We start from the raw sequence: 19,492 nt of genomic DNA on the forward strand, positions 1-19,492 counted from the left end.
CGTTGAAAGAGTTTTAACATAAAGGATGTTGCTCTACCGCCCCATGGCGTTGAAAGAGTATGATGTTGCTCTACCGCCCCATGGCGTTCTTTCAACGCCATGGGGCGGTAGAGCAACATCCTACTCTTTCAACGCCATGGGGCGGTAGAGCAACATCCTTTATGTTAAAACTCTTTCAACGCCATGGGGCGGTAGAGCAACATCCTTTATGTTAAAACTCTTTCAACGTCATGGGGCGGTAGAGCAACATCCTTTATGTTAAACTCTTTCAACGCCATGGGGCGGTAGAGCAACATCCTTTATGTTAAAACTCTTTCAACGCCATGGGGCGGTAGAGCAACATCCTTTATGTTAAAACTCTTTCAACGCCATGGGGCGGTAGAGTAACATCCTTTATGTTAAACTCTTTCAACGCCATGGGGCGGTAGAGCAACATCCTTTATGTTAAACTCTTTCAAGCCAGGGGGCGGTAGAACAACATCCTTTCTTTCAATGCCAGGGGGCGGTAGAGCAACATCCTTTATGTTAAAACTCTTTCAACGCCATGGGGCGGTAGAGCAACATCCTTTCTTTCAACGCCATGGGGCGGTAGAGCAACATCCTTAAACTCTTTCAACGCCATGGGGCGGTAGAGCAACATCCTTTATGTTAAAACTCTTTCAACGCCATGGGGCGGTAGAGCAACATCCTTTATGTCAAATGCCATGGGGCAGCAGAGCAACATCTTTTATGTTCATTTAACTCACAAGAGTCCATTAAACTCAGACAGGGTTCCAACTGGTTTCGGGTTTCTGTTTTGGTTCCATTTTGGACCCACTCCGGAGTTCAATTATCGCTAAAGGATTTGACTGTGTGTGTGTGATGTCATCGTGATGTCATCCTGCTGATTGCACGGTGATTTGCCTCAGCAAAGTATAACTGTTGAAATTAACCCATTAAGACCCAGGGACCGGATTCTCCAAATGTCTTCTAAAACGGTTTTCTGAAGAAAAAAAACATATGTTTCTACGTCAGGGACCTCCCAAAATCATATGTGTTTGGCTGAGTACCCCCTATCTAAAAGAAAATGTTCCAGGGACACCCCCCCCCCCCCCCCCCCACAAGCAAAAATAAATCACATAGTCAAAGATGTGCAACTTTTTTCACAATTTTTGGATAGCCAACATATGAAATAAAACTTTGAGAACTAAAAGGTGCATTATATATACAATAGCTACGATCTCAAATGAAATGGATGCTTTCCCCCTGGGTCATAATGGGTTAAAACTCTGTGTGAAATAGAGGTCTCTCTTTCTCTCTGGAAGTTAATTTTCAATGAGATGCGTGCGTTTTATACTCGGAAAGAGAGACGCCTCGTTTTCTTCAAAGTGCTTCTTATTTCTGCAAGGTCTCTAGCAAGGGTTCAAAGATATAGAAATAGAAATTAAGATAAGAATAATATAGAAAATAATTTGGGGAAAGTTGAAAGAAAATCAATTTTTTTGTGTTGTACCACCATGATTTTTGTGCTATGCAAATCTTTGGGGGGAAAATATTAGCTAGCTATTAGTAAGATTTGCTTCACAAATATAAAGTGACTTGAAATGGACTCCTGTGACCCGACTACAGATAAGCGATTGAAGATGGATGGATGGGATTAAGGAATTGACATCGCAAGATGATGGATGGCATGGCATTTTTATTTTTTTCCTAACTGCTGCTTGTTCTAAGGGGGGGCGGAGCTTATGTCCTTATGATACAACATGTTGGTTCTAAGGGGGGAGCTTATGTCATTATGACAAAAGGCGACATCATCAGGTGACAGCATGATTGGTCGTCCATTAAACGGTGACGAAACGAAAACATTAACTTTTAACGAAGACTTTTAACCCCTTCTAAGCCTTAAATACGTCGTCGACAAGACAGAGGGTGTTCCCAAGGGCACCATACATGGCCCACTCCTATTTCCCCCCTTCTTAGGCGTCAAATAGCCGACCGACAAACTCACGGCGCGTGGTGGTGGCGCATAGCGGCGCGTTGTGATATCGGTTATTTCTGCAGAATGTTTTAATTATTGTGACTATCGCGACTATCTGCGAATATCGACGTTAAGGGTTTGAGTGGTTAACTCTGCAATAGCGGGTATGCGCGAGACATCATACCTGGAAGTTTTGCGGGAACGCCTACTGAGTGGCAAAAAAGAAAAGCTTGACAGCCCCATAAATCCACACAGTAAAGTCCTATCTGATTGCATTAAGTTTAATGGTGTTAAACTCACTTTGCCACTCAATTTGCCATTCACTTTATGCAATGTGCATACCTCTATAGCGAAAAAATTCAATAAAACGTTAGGCTGTCACTCATCATAAAACACTCCTGAACCACACCTGATAGCTTACTGTAATAACTCTGTATGAGAAATCACTTTTTTTTCAGTTTTTTTATACCAAAAAAAGCTTATCTGAAATCTTCAAAAAGTTCGCCTTTGAATTCAGGCCATGAAAAATATGTAAGTAAAAAAAAAAAAAGGTATACCAGCTTTCAATGTTTCTGCTTTCTTAAATCTTTGACAGATAAAAATCCTCCTCAGTCTTATTAGCAAATATAGGGAGGGGGGATGGCAGAGCCATAGAATAAGACAGAATTACGACAACTCCGTTCACTTCATGGGGCTTCAGTCCAATGGTGGCTCTTCTAGACTTCTATTTGGCGAAGAGCATTGCAAAGAGTGACAAGTCCTGGACCTGAAGGTGGCAGAATTCATTGGACTCAGGCAACAGCCCAGCTTTAATGATCTTAAATCCCTTTATTTTAGATCATTGTTTTAGTAAATAGTACACCATAAACATTACAGAGACTTTAGTTGTTACTGTACAATACTTTAAAACAGTTGTCATGTTGCACACATGCCTAGAATTGCTGATATTTGCGCCGCCCTCGTTGAAAACAATGTATTTCAAACTCCAGCTTGTCACTCCAGGCTGCACAAACAGCGTTCGAGCGCTCATTTTTCTGCCCCCTCAATGTCGTAACTCTGTCTTACTCTATGTGGCTCTGGGTCGGTGGGGTGTGGCGGGGGGCGTTGAGGCTATCTTTTTTACACACCAACTGTATTCGTATAAACGGTGAGAGCAGACAAAGCAAGACGACCAACCCCCCCCTGCTGGTGGCTGAGGGGAGGAACAACAACCCCCCCAGTGCTGGTGACTGAGGGGAGGAACAACAACACCCCCCCTCTCTCTCTCTTCTCAGTGGAACGGCCCGTCCGTTCCTCACTACTGCACCTCCATGGCAGGAAGAGTCCAAGTCAGAGATTTAATCTGTGAACCTCTGGCAGGCTTTCTTCCAGCGACAGGCGGTGCACCACATGTCTCTCTTCTCCATGCCGTACACCTTACGGCACTTCTTGGCCTCGCCGCGCGGCTTCCTATACAGGGAACAGGAAACCACAGCACCATATTTAGGACCTTTTGCATAAACGTCTGTGAGGTCGTCTAGGCTGGCGTGGTGCGGCAAGACTCCATCTTAAACTCTTAAGCACTTGCCATAGCACTTGCCCAATAGCCTCAACGACCATACATCACCATTCCATGTGACCCCTCCAATGCCAAAGCGCCGGCGCTTGCCCAGCAGTCTGCCGTCAACGAGGCGTATGCGTGGACGCGACCTCGCCCAGTTGGCTTCTCACCCTCAGGCGACTTACTGGTATAGATATTCCCTGTTATTAGCTTACGTATGATTCTCCATGACTATTTATATGTGTTTGATGTATTATATGTGGTATTCTTGCTTACTGTAATTCGCTCAGTATCTAGTGGTGGTGTGAACAGTGAAACAGCACCCTCTGGTGGGAACAGTGTGAATGGCAATGCGACACTCAGTGTCTCCTGGCACTACCCTCCTGTCTTTTTCAATTACAATTGTAAATTGTTAGGACTATAGAGCGTCGCAGTTCCGCCCCCTACCAGGGCCCAGGAAATGATTCTTTGTTCATTTTCCTCATAGACATTTCAAAAAGTATTTATTTAAAGACGTTTATGCCGTGGACAAAGCCAACTCTTGTCGTGACAAATCATGACAACAAACACAATTGTTTGGGGCGAACAAATAATTTGAAAGAATAAACAACGGCAGGTTACAACACTTTTTTTGTTGTTTTTCTTCTTTGTAATTATTTGTTTGGTCCAAAATATTGTGTTTGTTGTCATGAGTTGTCACGACTCGAGTTGGCTTTTTCCGTGGCGTAACAGTCTTTAAATAAATACCTTTTGAATTGTCTATGGGAAAAATGCTTTGGGAATCATTTCCTGGGCCTGGCGCACGCACGCACGCACGCACACACACACACACACACACACACACGCTACCTGGTTCCAGGGGCGGGTTTGGGTACAGTGCTGGTCAAAGTGTGGTTCTTGGTGGAGGGGGGGTGAGGGGGGGTGCTGTTGGACGCTGGCTGTCTCTTCTCCCCAATGCTCACCGTCCGGACGTGAGACACCGGACCCTGGGGAAAGAGAGAGGGGGAGAGAGCGTTTTGGACCCAATGTTGGCTTTGACAGCAAACCTTTGATGTAGTTTTAGTTTCATGAAGCATGAGGTCAGTCCGTTGCTCTCTCCCCAGGTTGGTGTAGAGCCCAGGATTACATTATTAGACAATTGGGAACTCGGTGAGAAAAACAACATACACAACAGAAATTGTGGGATGGAAAAATATATAATAATAATGTTGACTATAGGCAACATTTTGGCCAATCAGATGTGACTATATACAGCCCTAATGGACCTAGAAGGGTTCTGCCCGGCGACAGCAAACGAAAGATAACCTTTTTTACAAGAGATGAAGAGAAGAGCAGTTACGTGGACTCACCACCGGAGGGAGCCCTTTGAAAAAGACAGGAGGGTTGTGCCAGGAGACACTGAGTGCCGCGCTGCCATTCACACTGTTCCCACCAGAGGGTGCTGTTCCACTGTTCACACCACCACTAGATACTGGGATACTCACTGGGGCAGTGGCCTGGAACAACACCCACACACACACACACACACACACACACAAAGTGTAAGCACATATGGGCGTCAAGGCGTGGCAAAGAATCCGCTTGTGGCAGGAGTCTCTTCCTGGTTTTTAAACAGCCGGTGGATGGAAATGAAGCTCCGCCCACGCGGCACAATGCAGCTTCATTTTCCATCCACCAGCCAAAACGAAGACGAAAAATGTTTGTCGACTACCTTTTTTTACAGACAAAAACTAAATGGAAACTAAATTAAAACTAAGCTATGATGACTAAAACTAGACTAAATATATTGACAATTTCGTCAACAAATACAAACTAGACTAAAATGTTAGGAAGGGACTAGTGGACAAGAGATCCAGTATAAGTAATTTTACACTTGGTTGCATGCTGAAAATAGCTGATCTACAAGCTCGCAACGTGTTGCGCTGCGGCGCGTTGTGAGCTTGTAGATCAGCTATTTTCAGCAAGTTACTGTCATCTGTCATTACGACGGCATTAAGGCCCACCAAAATATATTGTAGTCGACTAAATCCCCTGTAGATTTAGTTGACTAAAACATTCCAGGTGACAAAAATGTGACTAAAAGTAAATGTAAACTATTCAAAAGAATATGACTAAAACTAAAATAAAAACTTGCTGCCAAAAACAACACTGCCACCAGCTGTCTAAAAACCAGGAAGAGACTCTTGCCACTGCGCGGCTTTTGGCATCTTGGTGACGCCTGCACGGACACACAGCCCAGCATGGAAAGATGAGACAGAGTTAAGTCAGAGTGGGAAAATGTGGAATAACCACAAGCCTGCTTGCTGGTTCCTATTTGGCTAATTAGCCAGGGTCCTGGTGGCGCTATAACAGGCCAATGTGAAAAGTGTGCCACCCCTTCTGGGAGGCATACTTTGGTTAGACATAGCATTGGTTAGACATAGCAATGGTCCGACTGGATTAAGGTTGGTGAGGGGTGCGTTAAAACGACCGGATTAAGGTTGGTGAGGGGTGCGTTAAAACGACCGGATTAAGGTTGGTGATGGGTGCGTTAAAACGACCGGATTAAGGTTGGTGAGGGGTGCGTTAAAACGACCGGATTAAGGTTGGTGAGGGGTGCGTTAAAACGACCGGATTAAGGTTGGTGAGGGGTGCGTTAAAACGACCGGATTAAGGTTGGTGAGGGGTGCGTTAAAACGACCGGATTAAGGTTGGTGAGGGGTGCGTTAAAACGACCGGATTAAGGTTGGTGATGGGTGCGTTAAAACGACCGGATTAAGGTTGGTGAGGGGTGCGTTAAGACGACCGGATATAGGTTGGTGAGGGGTGCGTTAAGGGTTGGGAGAGGTTTAAGGTTAGGTTTAGGTGTGCTGCCCCGTGGGAGGTTAGGGATAGGGTGAGGGTTTGAGATAGGTTGTCGTTATTGGACCAATGGTATGTCTACATTGAATGTCATGATTTGAGGCATTTTGTTCCAAAAATGTCCACCTGCTGGTGCTATAACAGGTCAATATTTGCTCGGCCTAGTAGGAATGTGCGTGAAAAATGTCCCTCAAATTACACTCTGTGTACGAGTAAAAAAATCGACCTCAATAGTGGCGTTATAACAGGACGTTCTGGACAATTTGGGGCAGAGGTTCATCGTTGGCATCCAGGGAGTGTGTGTTCACAGTTTGGCATCGACCGGGGCCAACAGTGCCGGAGATTAGCTGTGCACAGACGGACGGACACACACACACACATGGATGGACGGATGGCGTGCAAAACATCGTTTCCCCCCAAGCCTTCGGACTTGTGGAGACAATACTCAAACTAATAATCAACTTTTTTTTCGTCCAAACATTTGAATCAAAGACAATCCATGTATACATATACTTTTAAGTAGTGAAAATTGCAGATCTACAAGCATACAAGCTGTTGTGAGCCATTATTATTGAGAGCAATAAAACATCTTAATTTTGTAATGTTTTGAGAATAAGAAGTGTGAGTCTTCATATCAGTTAATGTGACCCAATAAGCAATGAATCCCTCCCTATTCATTGTGGGATTGTGAACATCTCTCATCTCTCCCCGTTCAACGCTCAAGAGCTCAACTATATTGATTATTGTCTTAGCCATTATTCCATTTATTCTTTGTTGATAATTGCAGACTAATCTAGAAGCGTGTTTTATATCAATGAATCAATGGAAATAAATACAAATAAAATAAAATAAATTTCTTTAACCAATTAATTAATTTGTCTGGTTAATTGCGTGACAGCGTGTTTTGAGCTTGTTGAAGAGCTATTTTGTGCCTATTTTGCACTATTTGTGCTCTTTTTACTATATTCTGTTGTTGCATATAGCCTACTGTAATGTACGCACATAGTCACATTACCCATTAACACAATAAGCAGGATTTCTTTCAAAATAGAAGCTCGGGTGCCGGGAAGATATGGCCGCTTTTACTCTGTAAGCCCCCCGTCCCCCCCTCCCGTTCCGGACACAAACCGGGAGCCATATTTTTGCTTGCTTACCTCGCTAAGATTACGATATAAGTCGCTGATGATCACTCGCTTCAAATTTTGAGGCATGTCAGAAATTAAGAGCTTAGTATATCCATCTGGTCAAAACCACGGAGAAGATACGAGGGATTCTTTCTGCAGCGGTAAACAGGGAAGTGAAAGGGACTGCGGATGTGCGAAGACCGAAGAGTATGGTGGCCTTGGAGGCAAACTCAAACAAATTCAGAATATTCTTATCTCGTTTGATATCAATGAAAATGTGCGTCCTAGCAACACGTCGGTTGGATTAGTTATGACGTGCCCACACGCCGTACGGTCCAGAGGCTTAGATATAGACAGAGTTATGCAAACTGCGTTCACTTCATGGGGCTTCAGTCCAATGGCGGCTCTCCAGACATCTATAGAGCGTCACAGTCCCGCCCCCTTTCAGAACGACGAGTGGCCCAGGAAATTATTCTCCATTCATTTTCTCCATAGGCTTTAAAAAAAGTATTTATATAAAGACGGTTACGCCGCGGACAAAGCCAACTCAGATCGTGACAATAATTACAATGTTTTGGGCCGATCAAATAATTAGTAAGAAGAAAAACAAAACAAATAGTGTTGTATCCTGCCTTTCTTCTTTCAAATTATTTGATCGGCACAGAATATTGTGTTTGTCGTCATGATTTGTCACGATCCCAGTTGGCTTTGTCAGCGGCGTAACCGTCTTTATATAAATACTTTTTGAAAAGCCTATGGAGAAAATGAATGGAGAATCATTTCCTGGGCCACTCGTCGTTCTGAAAGGGGGCGGGACTGCGACGCTCTATTGAGAATGGGGCCAACCAACTGGGCCAAGTCCTGGACTGGAAGTAGGCAGAAACGCATTGGACTCGGGCAACAGCCCCAGCTTTAATGATCTTACATCCCTTTATTTTAAATTGTTTTGTAGTAATAGTACAACATAAACATTGCAGAGACTTTAGTTGTTACTGTACAATGCTTTAAAACAGTTGTCTTGTTGCACACATGCCTAAAATTGCTCTTATCGGTGCCGCCCTCGTTGAAAACAATGTATTTCCAACTCCAGCTTGGCTCAGTTCAGGCTGCATGAACAGCGGTCAGAGTTTCTGGCCCCTCAATGTTGTAACTCTTCTATTAGATGGCTCTGGGACGGTCTAAATGGGTTAACGTTCCTTACTTACTCAGTGTGCGGACCTTACTTTTGGTTCCGTTGTCATTAGTCAGTGTCAGTGTTGATTTTGTCAACTAAAACTAAGACGAAAAATGTTCGTCGACTCACAGACGCAAAAATACATGGAAATAAAATAATAAATATACTGACAATTTTGTCAACAAATAAAAAAAAACTAAAATTAAACTGTGCTGCCAAAAAAAACACTGATTTGCGTTGATTTATTGTACTTTTCATTCTCTTACCTTTTCAGTAGTCACAGCATATTCATCTCCAACACGATCGCACCCCTGACCAGGGCCGGATTAACACCTCTGAGGGCCCCTGGGCACTGAAGCTCGAAGGGCCCCCCCTTCACCCGCGCGCAACATTTTTGCTGTTTTTTTTAGCCGTTTTGGGGCGGTTTTATGCCGTTATATTGGCCTATTTCCGGTCGCCTACCCCCCCCCCCCCCCCCCAGAGTGACAGCCAATCTAGCGCATTGTTGCTGCTTTACACACACAATTTGCACTTTTCAGCTGCCCTTCTCACCAACAAATGCAACAATAAAACACTAATCTTTTTAGACACCATTTATTTCATTCGGATTAGCAGGGACATTTTCTGTAAAAAAAAAAAAAAAAAAAAGAACTTTGAGGGGCCCCTGGTGCCCAAGGGCCCCTGGGCACGTGCCCAAAGTGCCCATATGGTAGATCCGGCCCTGCCCCTGACACTTTTAATTTCATTCTGGATGGGAACCCCTTTTGGTGTTTTAACTAAGCATTATGTTACAGTTTAGCTATTGAAAAATAGCAGATCTACGAGCTTGTAGGTCTACTATTTTTTTTTAATCGTATAAATGCGGCACAAATCTTTGAATATATATTCTTTCAGAGCGAACGTTTTTTTAATTTTGACGTCAGGCCTAAATGGGTTAATGGGTACAAATAAATACATAAAATCAAATCTAACCTGGTAGGCGTGATCAGTCCGGATGTGGCATAGGGTGGAGGGAGCTGATTGGCTGAGCAGGATGGGGGCGGGGTGATGATCCTGCTGGAGGAGGAGGGGCGGAGCCTGCGGCTGGCCAATCACGCTGATGTGCTCGGAGCGCGGGACGCTGCAGGCGTTGGGGGGAATGGGGTTATTAAAGGTAACTAAAACTAACGAGAAAAGTAAAACTAAAATAAATAAATAAAACATTTTATCTTCATATAATTGGTCTTCACTAATGTTCATTAGCTTGTAGCGTGGCACGCTTGTAGATCTGCAATTTCTTTCAACAGCGAAAGTACAACATAATGCTTTAACCCAGGGGTGTCCAAACTACGGCCCGCGGGCCAACTGCGGCCCGCAGAGCGCCCCCTTGTGGAAGAATAACCCCCCCCCCCCTTTTAATTGGCCTGTATCAAATTCTAAAAATATAATGTAATATGGCCCGCACATGAAATTTGCACTTGACTGTATTGTATTTCTTAGTTTTAACACTAGGTGGAGCTAATGTCTTGAACAAGGCAGCTTCTCCACAAAACCAAAACCGATACCTAAGAAACTTTTTCCCACTCGAGTGACCAAAAATGGAAAATAAACGCAAGAGGGGAGACACTGGGGAGGCACTGGGGAGACACTGGGGAGGCACTGGGGAGGCACTCAGGGGCACACTGGGGGGGCACTGGGGGGACACTGGGGAGGCTCTGGGGAGACACTGGGGAGGCACTGGGGAGGCAGTCAGGGGAGGCACTGGGGGGACACTGGGGAGGCACAGGGGAGACACTGGGGAGGCACTGGGGAGACAATGGGGAGGCACTGGGGAGGCACTCAGGGGAGGCACTGGGGGGGCACTGGGGGGACACTGGGGAGGCACTGGGGAGGCACTGGGGAGACACTGGGGAGGCACTCAGGGGAGGCACTGGGGGGGCACTGGGGGGACACTGGGGAGGCACTGGGGAGGCACTCAGAGGAGGCACTGGGGAGGCACTGGGGGGACACTGGGGAGGCACTGGGAAGACACTGGGGAGGCACTCAGGGGCACACTGGGGAGGCACTGGGGGGCACTGGGGAGGGACACTGGGGAGGCACTGGGGAGAAACTGCAGCCACTGAGGAGGTACTCAGGGCACACTGCGGAGGTACTGAGGGGACACTGGGGAGGTACTCAGGGGACACTGCGGAGGTACTCAGGGGACACTGGGGAGGCACTCAGGGGACACTGGGGAGGTACTCAGGGGACACTGGGGAGGTATTCAGGGGACACTGGGGAGGTACTCAGGGGACACTGGGGAGGTACTCAGGGCACACTGGGGAGGTACTCAGGGCACACTGGGGAGGTACTCAGGGGACACTGGGGAGGTACTCAGGGCACACTGGGGAGGTACTCAGGGGACACTGGGGAGGTACTCAGGGGACACTGGGGAGGTACTGGGCAGACACTGGGGTGACACTGGGGGAGGTACTGGACATTTCATATCACACACACCCCTTTTTTTTTTTTGGGCAGCTCGGCATGGCACGATTTATTTCAAGCATGGCGCAGCGCCATGCCAACAACATTGTGCAGTAAACCCTGCTTTAATACACGACAGGTGAGGCGATATACCTCATCTCTAGTGAGTGGCCCAGCCCTTCCTATATTTTTCTGTATGTGGCTCTCAGTGAAAAAGGTTTGGGCACCCCTGCTTTAAACCATTTTGGGCGGGAACGCCTTTTGGTGTTTTAACCCATTTAGGCCTGACGTCGAAATTAAAAAAATCTCTTCAAAATCCTGACAGTTTTCAGAAAAACCTTATGTTTTCTGCATCAGTGGTTCTCAATATTTCACGTCAAGGACCCCAACAATTATAATTATGTAATATGCCTCCACCCCCCCCCCCCCATCTGAAAATATGTTGTTCCAGGGACCTCCCCAGAAGCAAAGATTTGAGTTAAAATGTTCACTTTAAATCTCCCCAAACTATTCTGACCTTGGGAAGAAGGGGGCCACCGCATGATGGCCGCCGCTGTGGGGGAAGAAGGGTGGCGGTCCGACCGTGGTGGGGGAGGTGGGCGTCAGGCTGGACAGACCCTCGGTCAGCGAGTCCACGTTGACCTCGATCTCGCTGTAGTAGAAGTCCTCCTCGCCGTCGCTGAGGTCCGAGTCGCTGCTGCGCCTGGACCCAAACCAAACCACAAGGACACACAGTACATTCAGTGTTCAGTGCAAATTTGGATTTTTAGTTTTTTAGTCCTGGTCTCTTGAAAAGTTTTCGTTTAGTTTGAGTCACATGTTAGTCAACCTGGAATGTCTTAGTGTCAGTTCTAGTTTTAGTTTTATCATAGGATTTTAGTCGACTAAAATGCATTTTAGCATTGCTGAAAATAGCCGATCTACAAGCTCACAACGCGTCGCAGGTCGGCTATTTTCAGCATGCAAACCAATTGTAAAATGACTTATACTGGATCTCTTGTCCACTAGTCCCTTCTTAACATTTTAGTCTAGTTTTTTTTATTTGTTGACGAAATTGTCAGTATATTTAGTCTTAGTTTTAGTCATCATAGCTTAGTTTCCATTTAGTTTTCGTCAATGAAAAAAAGGCTGTCGACAAAGACAAAAAAACGTTTTCGTCTTGGTTTTTAGTCGACGAAATCAACACTGATTCAGAGACGTAGAACCAGAATCGATCTTTAACGTCACATCACAAGAAAGGTGGGTGAAATTCTTAAGCTGTGCATCTTAACCCATTTAGACCCGAGACCAGATTCTACAAAATGTCTTTCATGTCAAGAACCCCCAGAATTATCTGTATTTGGCCGCGGACCACCATCTGTTTTTCCAGGATTTAGAAGCACTCGTTTCCTCCTCTGAACAGCAGGGGGCAGTGAAAGCCAATCTATATAACAGACCAACTAGGAGAGGCCACAATATGAATGGGTGGAGGTCAGCTCTTCATGGCAGTACAATGGATCGATCTCTCTCTCTCTCTCTCTCTCTCTCTCTCTCTCATTTTGTCATTTTGTGCCTCTTCATTCTAGGCGAGATGAGGACCATTTTGTCAGATGTGGTCACATTTGCTCTATGTTGGATCAGAATCCAAGTACCTATAAAACCTGTTATGTCTGACTTCCTGATCCTCAAGGTTCCATGTGCTAACACAAAGCTACAGTAGGTAAAGCAGCATTCACTGTTAGTGCTCCTTTTGACGGGAATGAGATCCAGAAGTCCTTCTAAATCACATCACTGCCTTCCCTGGGACAATTCAGGGAAGTTATTTCCAGCACTTTTAGCTCAACATTGTAATTGTTTTCATGAATTATCTCTTATAGTTCTTATGTTTTCTGATTAATATATTTAAGATTTAAGCCTGGAAAGGAGCCAGCTTAAGTGGTTCGGGCATCTGGTTAGGATGCCTCTCGGGCGTCTCCCTAGGGAGGTCCTCGAGGCACGTCCCACTGGGAGGAGACCCCGGGGCAGACCAAGGCACAGTTGGAGGAAACACATCGACTCACTGGCCTTGGAACGTCTCGGAATCACCCAGGAGGAAGTCACTAATGTTGCTCTGGAGAGGGAAGTCTGGAACAATCTGGTGGAGCTGTTGCCCTCGTGAGATAAGCGGTTGAAGATGGATGGATGGATGGATGGATATTTAAGATTTCTGTTTGTTGTTGACTTGTATATTGTTGATTTGTGTTCTGTATTCGGCTACATTGAAAATGAGGGCCTGCCCCTCAATTGTACTCCGAATTGAAATAAAGGTTATGATGATGATGATGATGATGATGAGGCATGTGTGTGTGCGTGTGTCTCACCCTAGGTGCATGGTGCTGTGTGTGTGTGTGTGTGTGTGTGTGTGTGTGTGTTTGTGTGCGTGCGTGTGTGCGTGCATGCATGCGCGGTACTCACCCTAGGTGCACGGTGCGCACGTGCCTCTGGATCCCTGAGGAGGTACTGAGGACCTTTTCACAGTTCTTCCACAAACACTTAAACATGACCTTCATGGAGTTCTGAAACACACACACACACACACACACACACACACACACACACACACACACACACACACACACACACACACACACACACACACACACACACACACACACACACACACACACACACACACACACACACACACACTATGGATCAAAGTTCTCAGTCGACACGACTTCGGGGGGACCTCGACACAACTCAGGGGGCCACAATGCAGGCTTTCATAGTAAATAAAATAAAATAAAACGTTTTTGAAACTTTTCGTATTTTATTTTGAAACCCTGCAATTATAACATTCAGTATATTTTTTGTGGTCTGGGGTTTTCTGGCTCAAACAAGTGCTCTAATGTTACTGTGGACTGTGATGTAAGAGTCCACAAATCACATATACGACGAAAGGAATTTGCCAGCAGATGTCACTGTTGAGGGCCTGATTTTGCCTGTTTTATTTTTGAGTGGAACCACTCCAAGGAACAGCAATGTATAGAACACTATTGTTTTGTGCCCCCCGACAGCAACATTATAAGTCTCATACTGTGTGTATGTGTGTGTGTGTGTGTGTGTGTGTGTGTGTGTGTGTGTGTGTGTGTGTGTGTGTGTGTTCTGGATTTATAACCACATATTATCCCATTTAGGCCTGACGTCGAAATTAAAAAAATGTCTTTTTAAAATGCCTTTTTTCTGAAAAACCTCATGTTTCTATATCAGTGGTTCTCAATATTTCATGTCAAGGACCCCAAATATATTATATGTAATATGCGGCCGACCCCCATCTGAAAATATGTTGTTCCAGGGACCCTCCAGAAGCAAATAGTTGAGTTAAAAACTCTGAAAGAATATATATTCAAAGATTTGCGCCACATTTTTGCGATAAAAAAATAAATAGCAGGTCTACAAGCTCATAGCGCGGCACTCGGTGCTGCACTATGAGCTTGTAGATCTGATCTTGTAGATCTGATCATGAGCTTGTAGATCTGCTATTTTCCAATAGCTAAAGTATAACATAATGCTTTAAACACCAAAAGGGGTTCCCGCCCCCAAAATAGGTTATGCCTGGGGAGTTCATGAACATTCTTCTATGGGAGACTGAATGCCAGCCTGCCAGCCTGCAAGGTGGCACAGAGCTCTGCACCCCCGTCATCACCCCCATGCCATGCCGTCACACTGTAATTAGAACGCAAATAGAAATCTGACACTACACTGGCAGAGATAGAGAGACACCTTACACCTCGCTCGCCCCAACTATTACAGAACTTTGATGTGTGTTGACAGACTGACTGACAGAGTAATTATGTGCATTGAGCTCTTCCTGCTAAGAAGACGCATGCACGCACGTACGCACACTGCGGCTGTCATGATCATGCCACTTCACTCAACGACCCATTGTCATGCAAATAGCTGCCATTACCGCTTAAATTAATCGTGTCTTTCTGTTGAACATGGGAACGGCAGACACTACATGACGAATTCATGACGTTAGAGACGTTCAAAAACATTTAATTGGAATTAGTGGAAATGGCTGATCTACAAGCTCACCACGTGACGGGTTTTGAGCTTGTAGATCAGCTATTTCCTCATTTATTTTTGAAAATGTACAAACATTTTACAACGTGGAAACGATTGTGTTAAATAGTTGTGATTATCTCAATTAATTGCTATCAGGCGATAATAGCTGTGAAAACGAATGCACACACATGTTTATCGGGGGAGAAGGGGGGGGGGGGGAGGAGGGGGGCTTACTTACACACACCCTTGTGTCATGGCCTAAACTGCACTACTGTACTCAATCAAGAAATAAATCTAATCACCCATACCTGGCACAAACATGCCGTTCTAAAAGTGTATTGACACCTGCCAACCAGCGCTGTCCGGGGAAAATTTTACATTGACGATAAATGCACGCCCGTGCTTTTACATTGACGGTAAACACGCACGCTCACGCACACGCACACACACACACACACACACACACACACACACACACACACACACACACACACACACACACACACACACACACACACACACACACATTTTCTGTTTATAAAGAGCTGGAGATTGTATCGTAACTATTACAGTACTATTCATAATGAATACCAAACGACTCCCCCTTTACCAACACGCCCCCACAAAAAAATTTCATGTAGTTAACAGTTAATCTTGTATTTCCCTCCCTCTCTGAAATTATCTTGTATACAGATTTATTGGATTGTATAGTAGTCAATCTATATACTCTGTAAAATTAAGAAAGAATAGCATGACACAGAGACGGCGCACATGAACAACACCAGAGATCTATCTGTGTATTGTAATTGTAAGCTGGGTTGCTAATCAAACCACCAAGTGGTTTGATTCTGTTGCGTTACTTTGTCTGCCTAACTAACTATCCCCTGGTTTGCACTTTGCAGTCGTCATTGCGCGCACGCACGCACGCACGCACACACGCACGCACGCACACACGCACGCACGCGATCCTCCTCCCTCCTCCTCCGCATGCACACACGCACACAGACTCAGCAGTGATTTAGCCCCGGTGCAGCACTAGTGTGTAGCTATACGTATCTGGTCAGACGCCACGAACAAAATGTTCTCTACCGATACCGAGTGGACACTGACTGGACAGTTTTAAAATGTGGCGGTCCTACTACGTGCTTTACCGTTGGTCCAGCAGCTGCCGCTGGTTTCGTCCGACACGATTATGTTGAACAGCGTGGCTGCGCCTGCTGCTACTTAAACTGTAAACACGTATTGTGTCACACATGGAAAGCGACTGAAAAAGACATGGTCAATGGATATAATTAAACACGTCGTTCTCCTGGCTGTGCACAGCAGAAATAACGCACTTACTCCTCCATGTACAAACAAAAAAACTGACTGAAGCTGAAGTTAACATTAACAATTCACATTGGATTTGTTGTGTTGACATATCTCCAGAGTTCTGTTCCGTCATACAGTCTGGAGCGACGGAAGCTCTGATCATGAGTAAAATATGAATGCTGGCCCAGGCCATAGCGTAATGGTCTGGGCACCGGACTGGTGATCCAGTTGCGGTGTGCCGCGGGTTCGACTCCCGGACCCGACACGGCCTTTACCGCATGTCATCCCCCCATCTCTCTCCCGTTTCCTGTCAGCCTACTTTCTATCCCTTAAAAAAATCAATAAAGGCGTAAGCCACAAAAAAATATCTTAAAAAAAATATATATATGAATGCTTCCGTCATACAGTATGGGGCAACGGAAGCTCTGATCATGAGTAAAATATAAATGCAGGAAGTGCTCACCTTCCGCTTGCGCGGTATGGGGTCCTCGAACAGGAAGTGCGTGCCGTCCGTGACGCCGTCCTCGCTGACATCATCACCGTGGGACGACGAGAGCAGGAAGCTGTCCTTGGCGAGGGTGTGGTCGTTGCTGAGGGGCGGGGATGGCGTGGAGGGCACCGATTGGTCGCTGCAGGCATCCCAGCTCCAGTTGCCGCTGGTGGAGCTGCTATAGCTGGCCGACAGCGCCTCCTTCCAGCCCCTGCTGGCCGGATCTGGAACTGCAGGGGGAGAACAATGACATCATCATCAGCGCATGACATATTTTTGTTTGCTTACCTTGCTATCGTTACCATAAAGTCGCTCGAAAATCCCTCACGTTCATATTTTGAAGGAGAGGCAGGTCAGAAGTCAGAAATGAAGAGCTTAGTATATCCATCTGATCAAAACCACGGAGAGCTCCCTAGATTAGGAGTTACGAGGGATTCTTTCTGCAGCGGTGAACAGGGAAGTGAACGGGACCGCGCAAGTGCGAAGAGCAAGGAGTATGGTGCCCTTTTCTCTCGTTTGATATCAATGAAAATGCGCTAGGACCCCGTCGGTTGGATTAGTTATGACGTTCCCACACGTCGTACGGTCTAAATGGGTTTATCGTGATAAAAGATTGCGATCTAGATTCAGACAACTATTGTTAATTTGAGTCACTCTTGTGTTTTTGCTACAAGAGAGAGACTTTAAGAGAGGTTTAGTCTTTAAGCACTTTGATGTTGTCTGTTTAAAGTCACAGTAGTTATGGCTCCAGGTGACACATTTTGAAATGTAGTAATGTTCAAAGACCAAAAGTAGTAATGTTCAATGACCAAATGGACCCATACGGTCCCATTTGGTCAAACTGAAACATATAGGACTGATGTCAGAATCTGATTCATTCTTGATGACTGTTTCTATGTAGTTGTCACTCTGGATTTCTGCTAAATGCCTGAATTGTAAATTGTAAATCTGAATCCTAATCGTCAAATCTCAATACTGTATGAAAAAGTGATTTCATGATTGATATTCATAATGGCGCCACAAGGGCCATTTTGGATTTAGCCCGGTATAAAAATAATAATGAATCACACTCATGTGAAGTGCCAGGGCCCTGGTAACGTTTGTTTACAGTGCTCTAACAAACATTATAAAGTCCATAGCAGTGTTGTTTTCGTCGACTAAAACTAGGACATTCTTTCGTTGACTACCTTTTTACCTTTTTCCACTGACGAAAACTAAATGGAAACCAAATGAAAACTAAGCTATGATGACTAAAACTAAAGTAGACGATGCACAAGCTCACAACACGTCACATTGTGATGCGTTGCAAGCTTGTAGATTCGTATATTTCCAGAAACAAACGATGTGGGGGAAAAAGGGGAAAATGTGGAACATTGTTTAAAGACAAATCTTGTATGGGGGTGCAAAACAAATGTCACACAAATATAATTACAAATTATTTTTGGGGTCCTTGCCATGTGGTACGTAAAGCAAACCCAAAAATAAGCAACTAAACTTTAGAAACAAACTCCCAAAAATACGCAACCGACAAGGGGAATATTTACCAGCGACTTTACAGGTCAATAAGCGAAACATGGCAACAATGGGAGATAGGGAGTGGCACAATGACGCTAATGCTGCTAGCGCCCGAAATAGACAACATGGACTTTGACCGCCCGCCCGCCATCCGTCCGTCCGTCCGTCCGTCTGTCTACAGCTGCCAAGGCAACGGGGTCAAGGCTGAGGGACATGGTTGTCACAATCATTACATAACCCATATATTAAACCATCATAATCACAATCATTACATAACCCATATATAACCCATCATAATCACAATCATTTGGTCATAATCGTGTGAAAATAAAATAAACTAGAAAAAGTGCCCTTCTGGGCACAGGTCTCCACCAGGATAGGAATGTAGGACATTGCAGCTTGCCTTCATCTGGTGGTTGGATAAAAGGGCAACAAAAGTAAATTAGAGGTAAAAACACTTTTCGGCCAGTTATAGCGCCACCTTGAGGCTGAGTTGAAATTGTTCATGTGGCATTTCTTCCTCGGCCTAGTGGGAATGTGCGTGCACAATTTCACGGAAATCACGCGATGTGTTCATGATTTGCAGCATTTTGTTTGAAACTGAGCACTCCTGTGAACTTTGGAAGCCAATCTTAACCAATCAGGATGGAGTCTGAGAAATCTGAAAGACCCGTTTCGTTGAATGGCTCTAGAGAGACTGTGTACCAATTTGTGTACAAAATCTGTAGGTGTACTGTGCAAAAACTTGTTTTGCACAAAGCGGCCTCCTGGTGGCGCTATAACAGGCCGTTCTGGAAATTTTGGGGCAGAGGTTCATCGTTGGCATCCAGGGAGTGTGTGTGCAAAATTTGGCATCGACCGGGTTAACGGTGCCGGAGATTAGCTGCTCACGGACGGACGGACGGACGGACACACGGACGGACACACGGACGGAGTGCAAAACATACTCTCCCCCCATGCCTTCGGTCTGGTGGAGACAAAAAGCAGAAAAAGCAAGTAGTAGTAGGCGACTTGTGTGGGGTGGTCATAGTGTAGCAGCTGTGGGGGTGGTGGAGGAAGGGTGGTGGTCATA

The 19,492-nt window shown here is 45.3% G+C and overlaps 1 protein-coding gene across 2 annotated transcripts in view; it reads right to left on the reverse strand.

Moving 5' to 3' along the window:
• Window positions 1–2,495: 2,495 nt before the first annotated feature.
• slc2a4rg (SLC2A4 regulator) overlaps window positions 2,496–19,492 on the reverse strand; it is a 70,594-nt gene continuing 53,597 nt past the window's right edge. The window contains exons 4-10 of one of the 2 annotated variants that reach the window (XM_083768537.1): window positions 16,879–17,135; window positions 13,512–13,612; window positions 11,596–11,781; window positions 9,609–9,756; window positions 4,847–4,993; window positions 4,347–4,483; window positions 2,496–3,406 (exon numbers count right to left, since the gene is read on the reverse strand). In XM_083768537.1, the coding sequence (XP_083624663.1) occupies window positions 3,295–3,406; window positions 4,347–4,483; window positions 4,847–4,993; window positions 9,609–9,756; window positions 11,596–11,781; window positions 13,512–13,612; window positions 16,879–17,135 (1,088 nt within the window). In that variant the 3' untranslated portion in view covers window positions 2,496–3,294. The remainder of the gene's footprint in view (window positions 3,407–4,346; window positions 4,484–4,846; window positions 4,994–9,608; window positions 9,757–11,595; window positions 11,782–13,511; window positions 13,613–16,878; window positions 17,136–19,492) is intronic. The other variant, XM_083768538.1, reaches the window with a different exon arrangement.

The sequence above is a fragment of the Protomyctophum parallelum genome (assembly GCF_964188405.1).
Source record: "Protomyctophum parallelum genome assembly, chromosome: 7".
In the NCBI taxonomy this organism is placed as follows: Eukaryota; Metazoa; Chordata; class Actinopteri; order Myctophiformes; family Myctophidae; genus Protomyctophum; species Protomyctophum parallelum.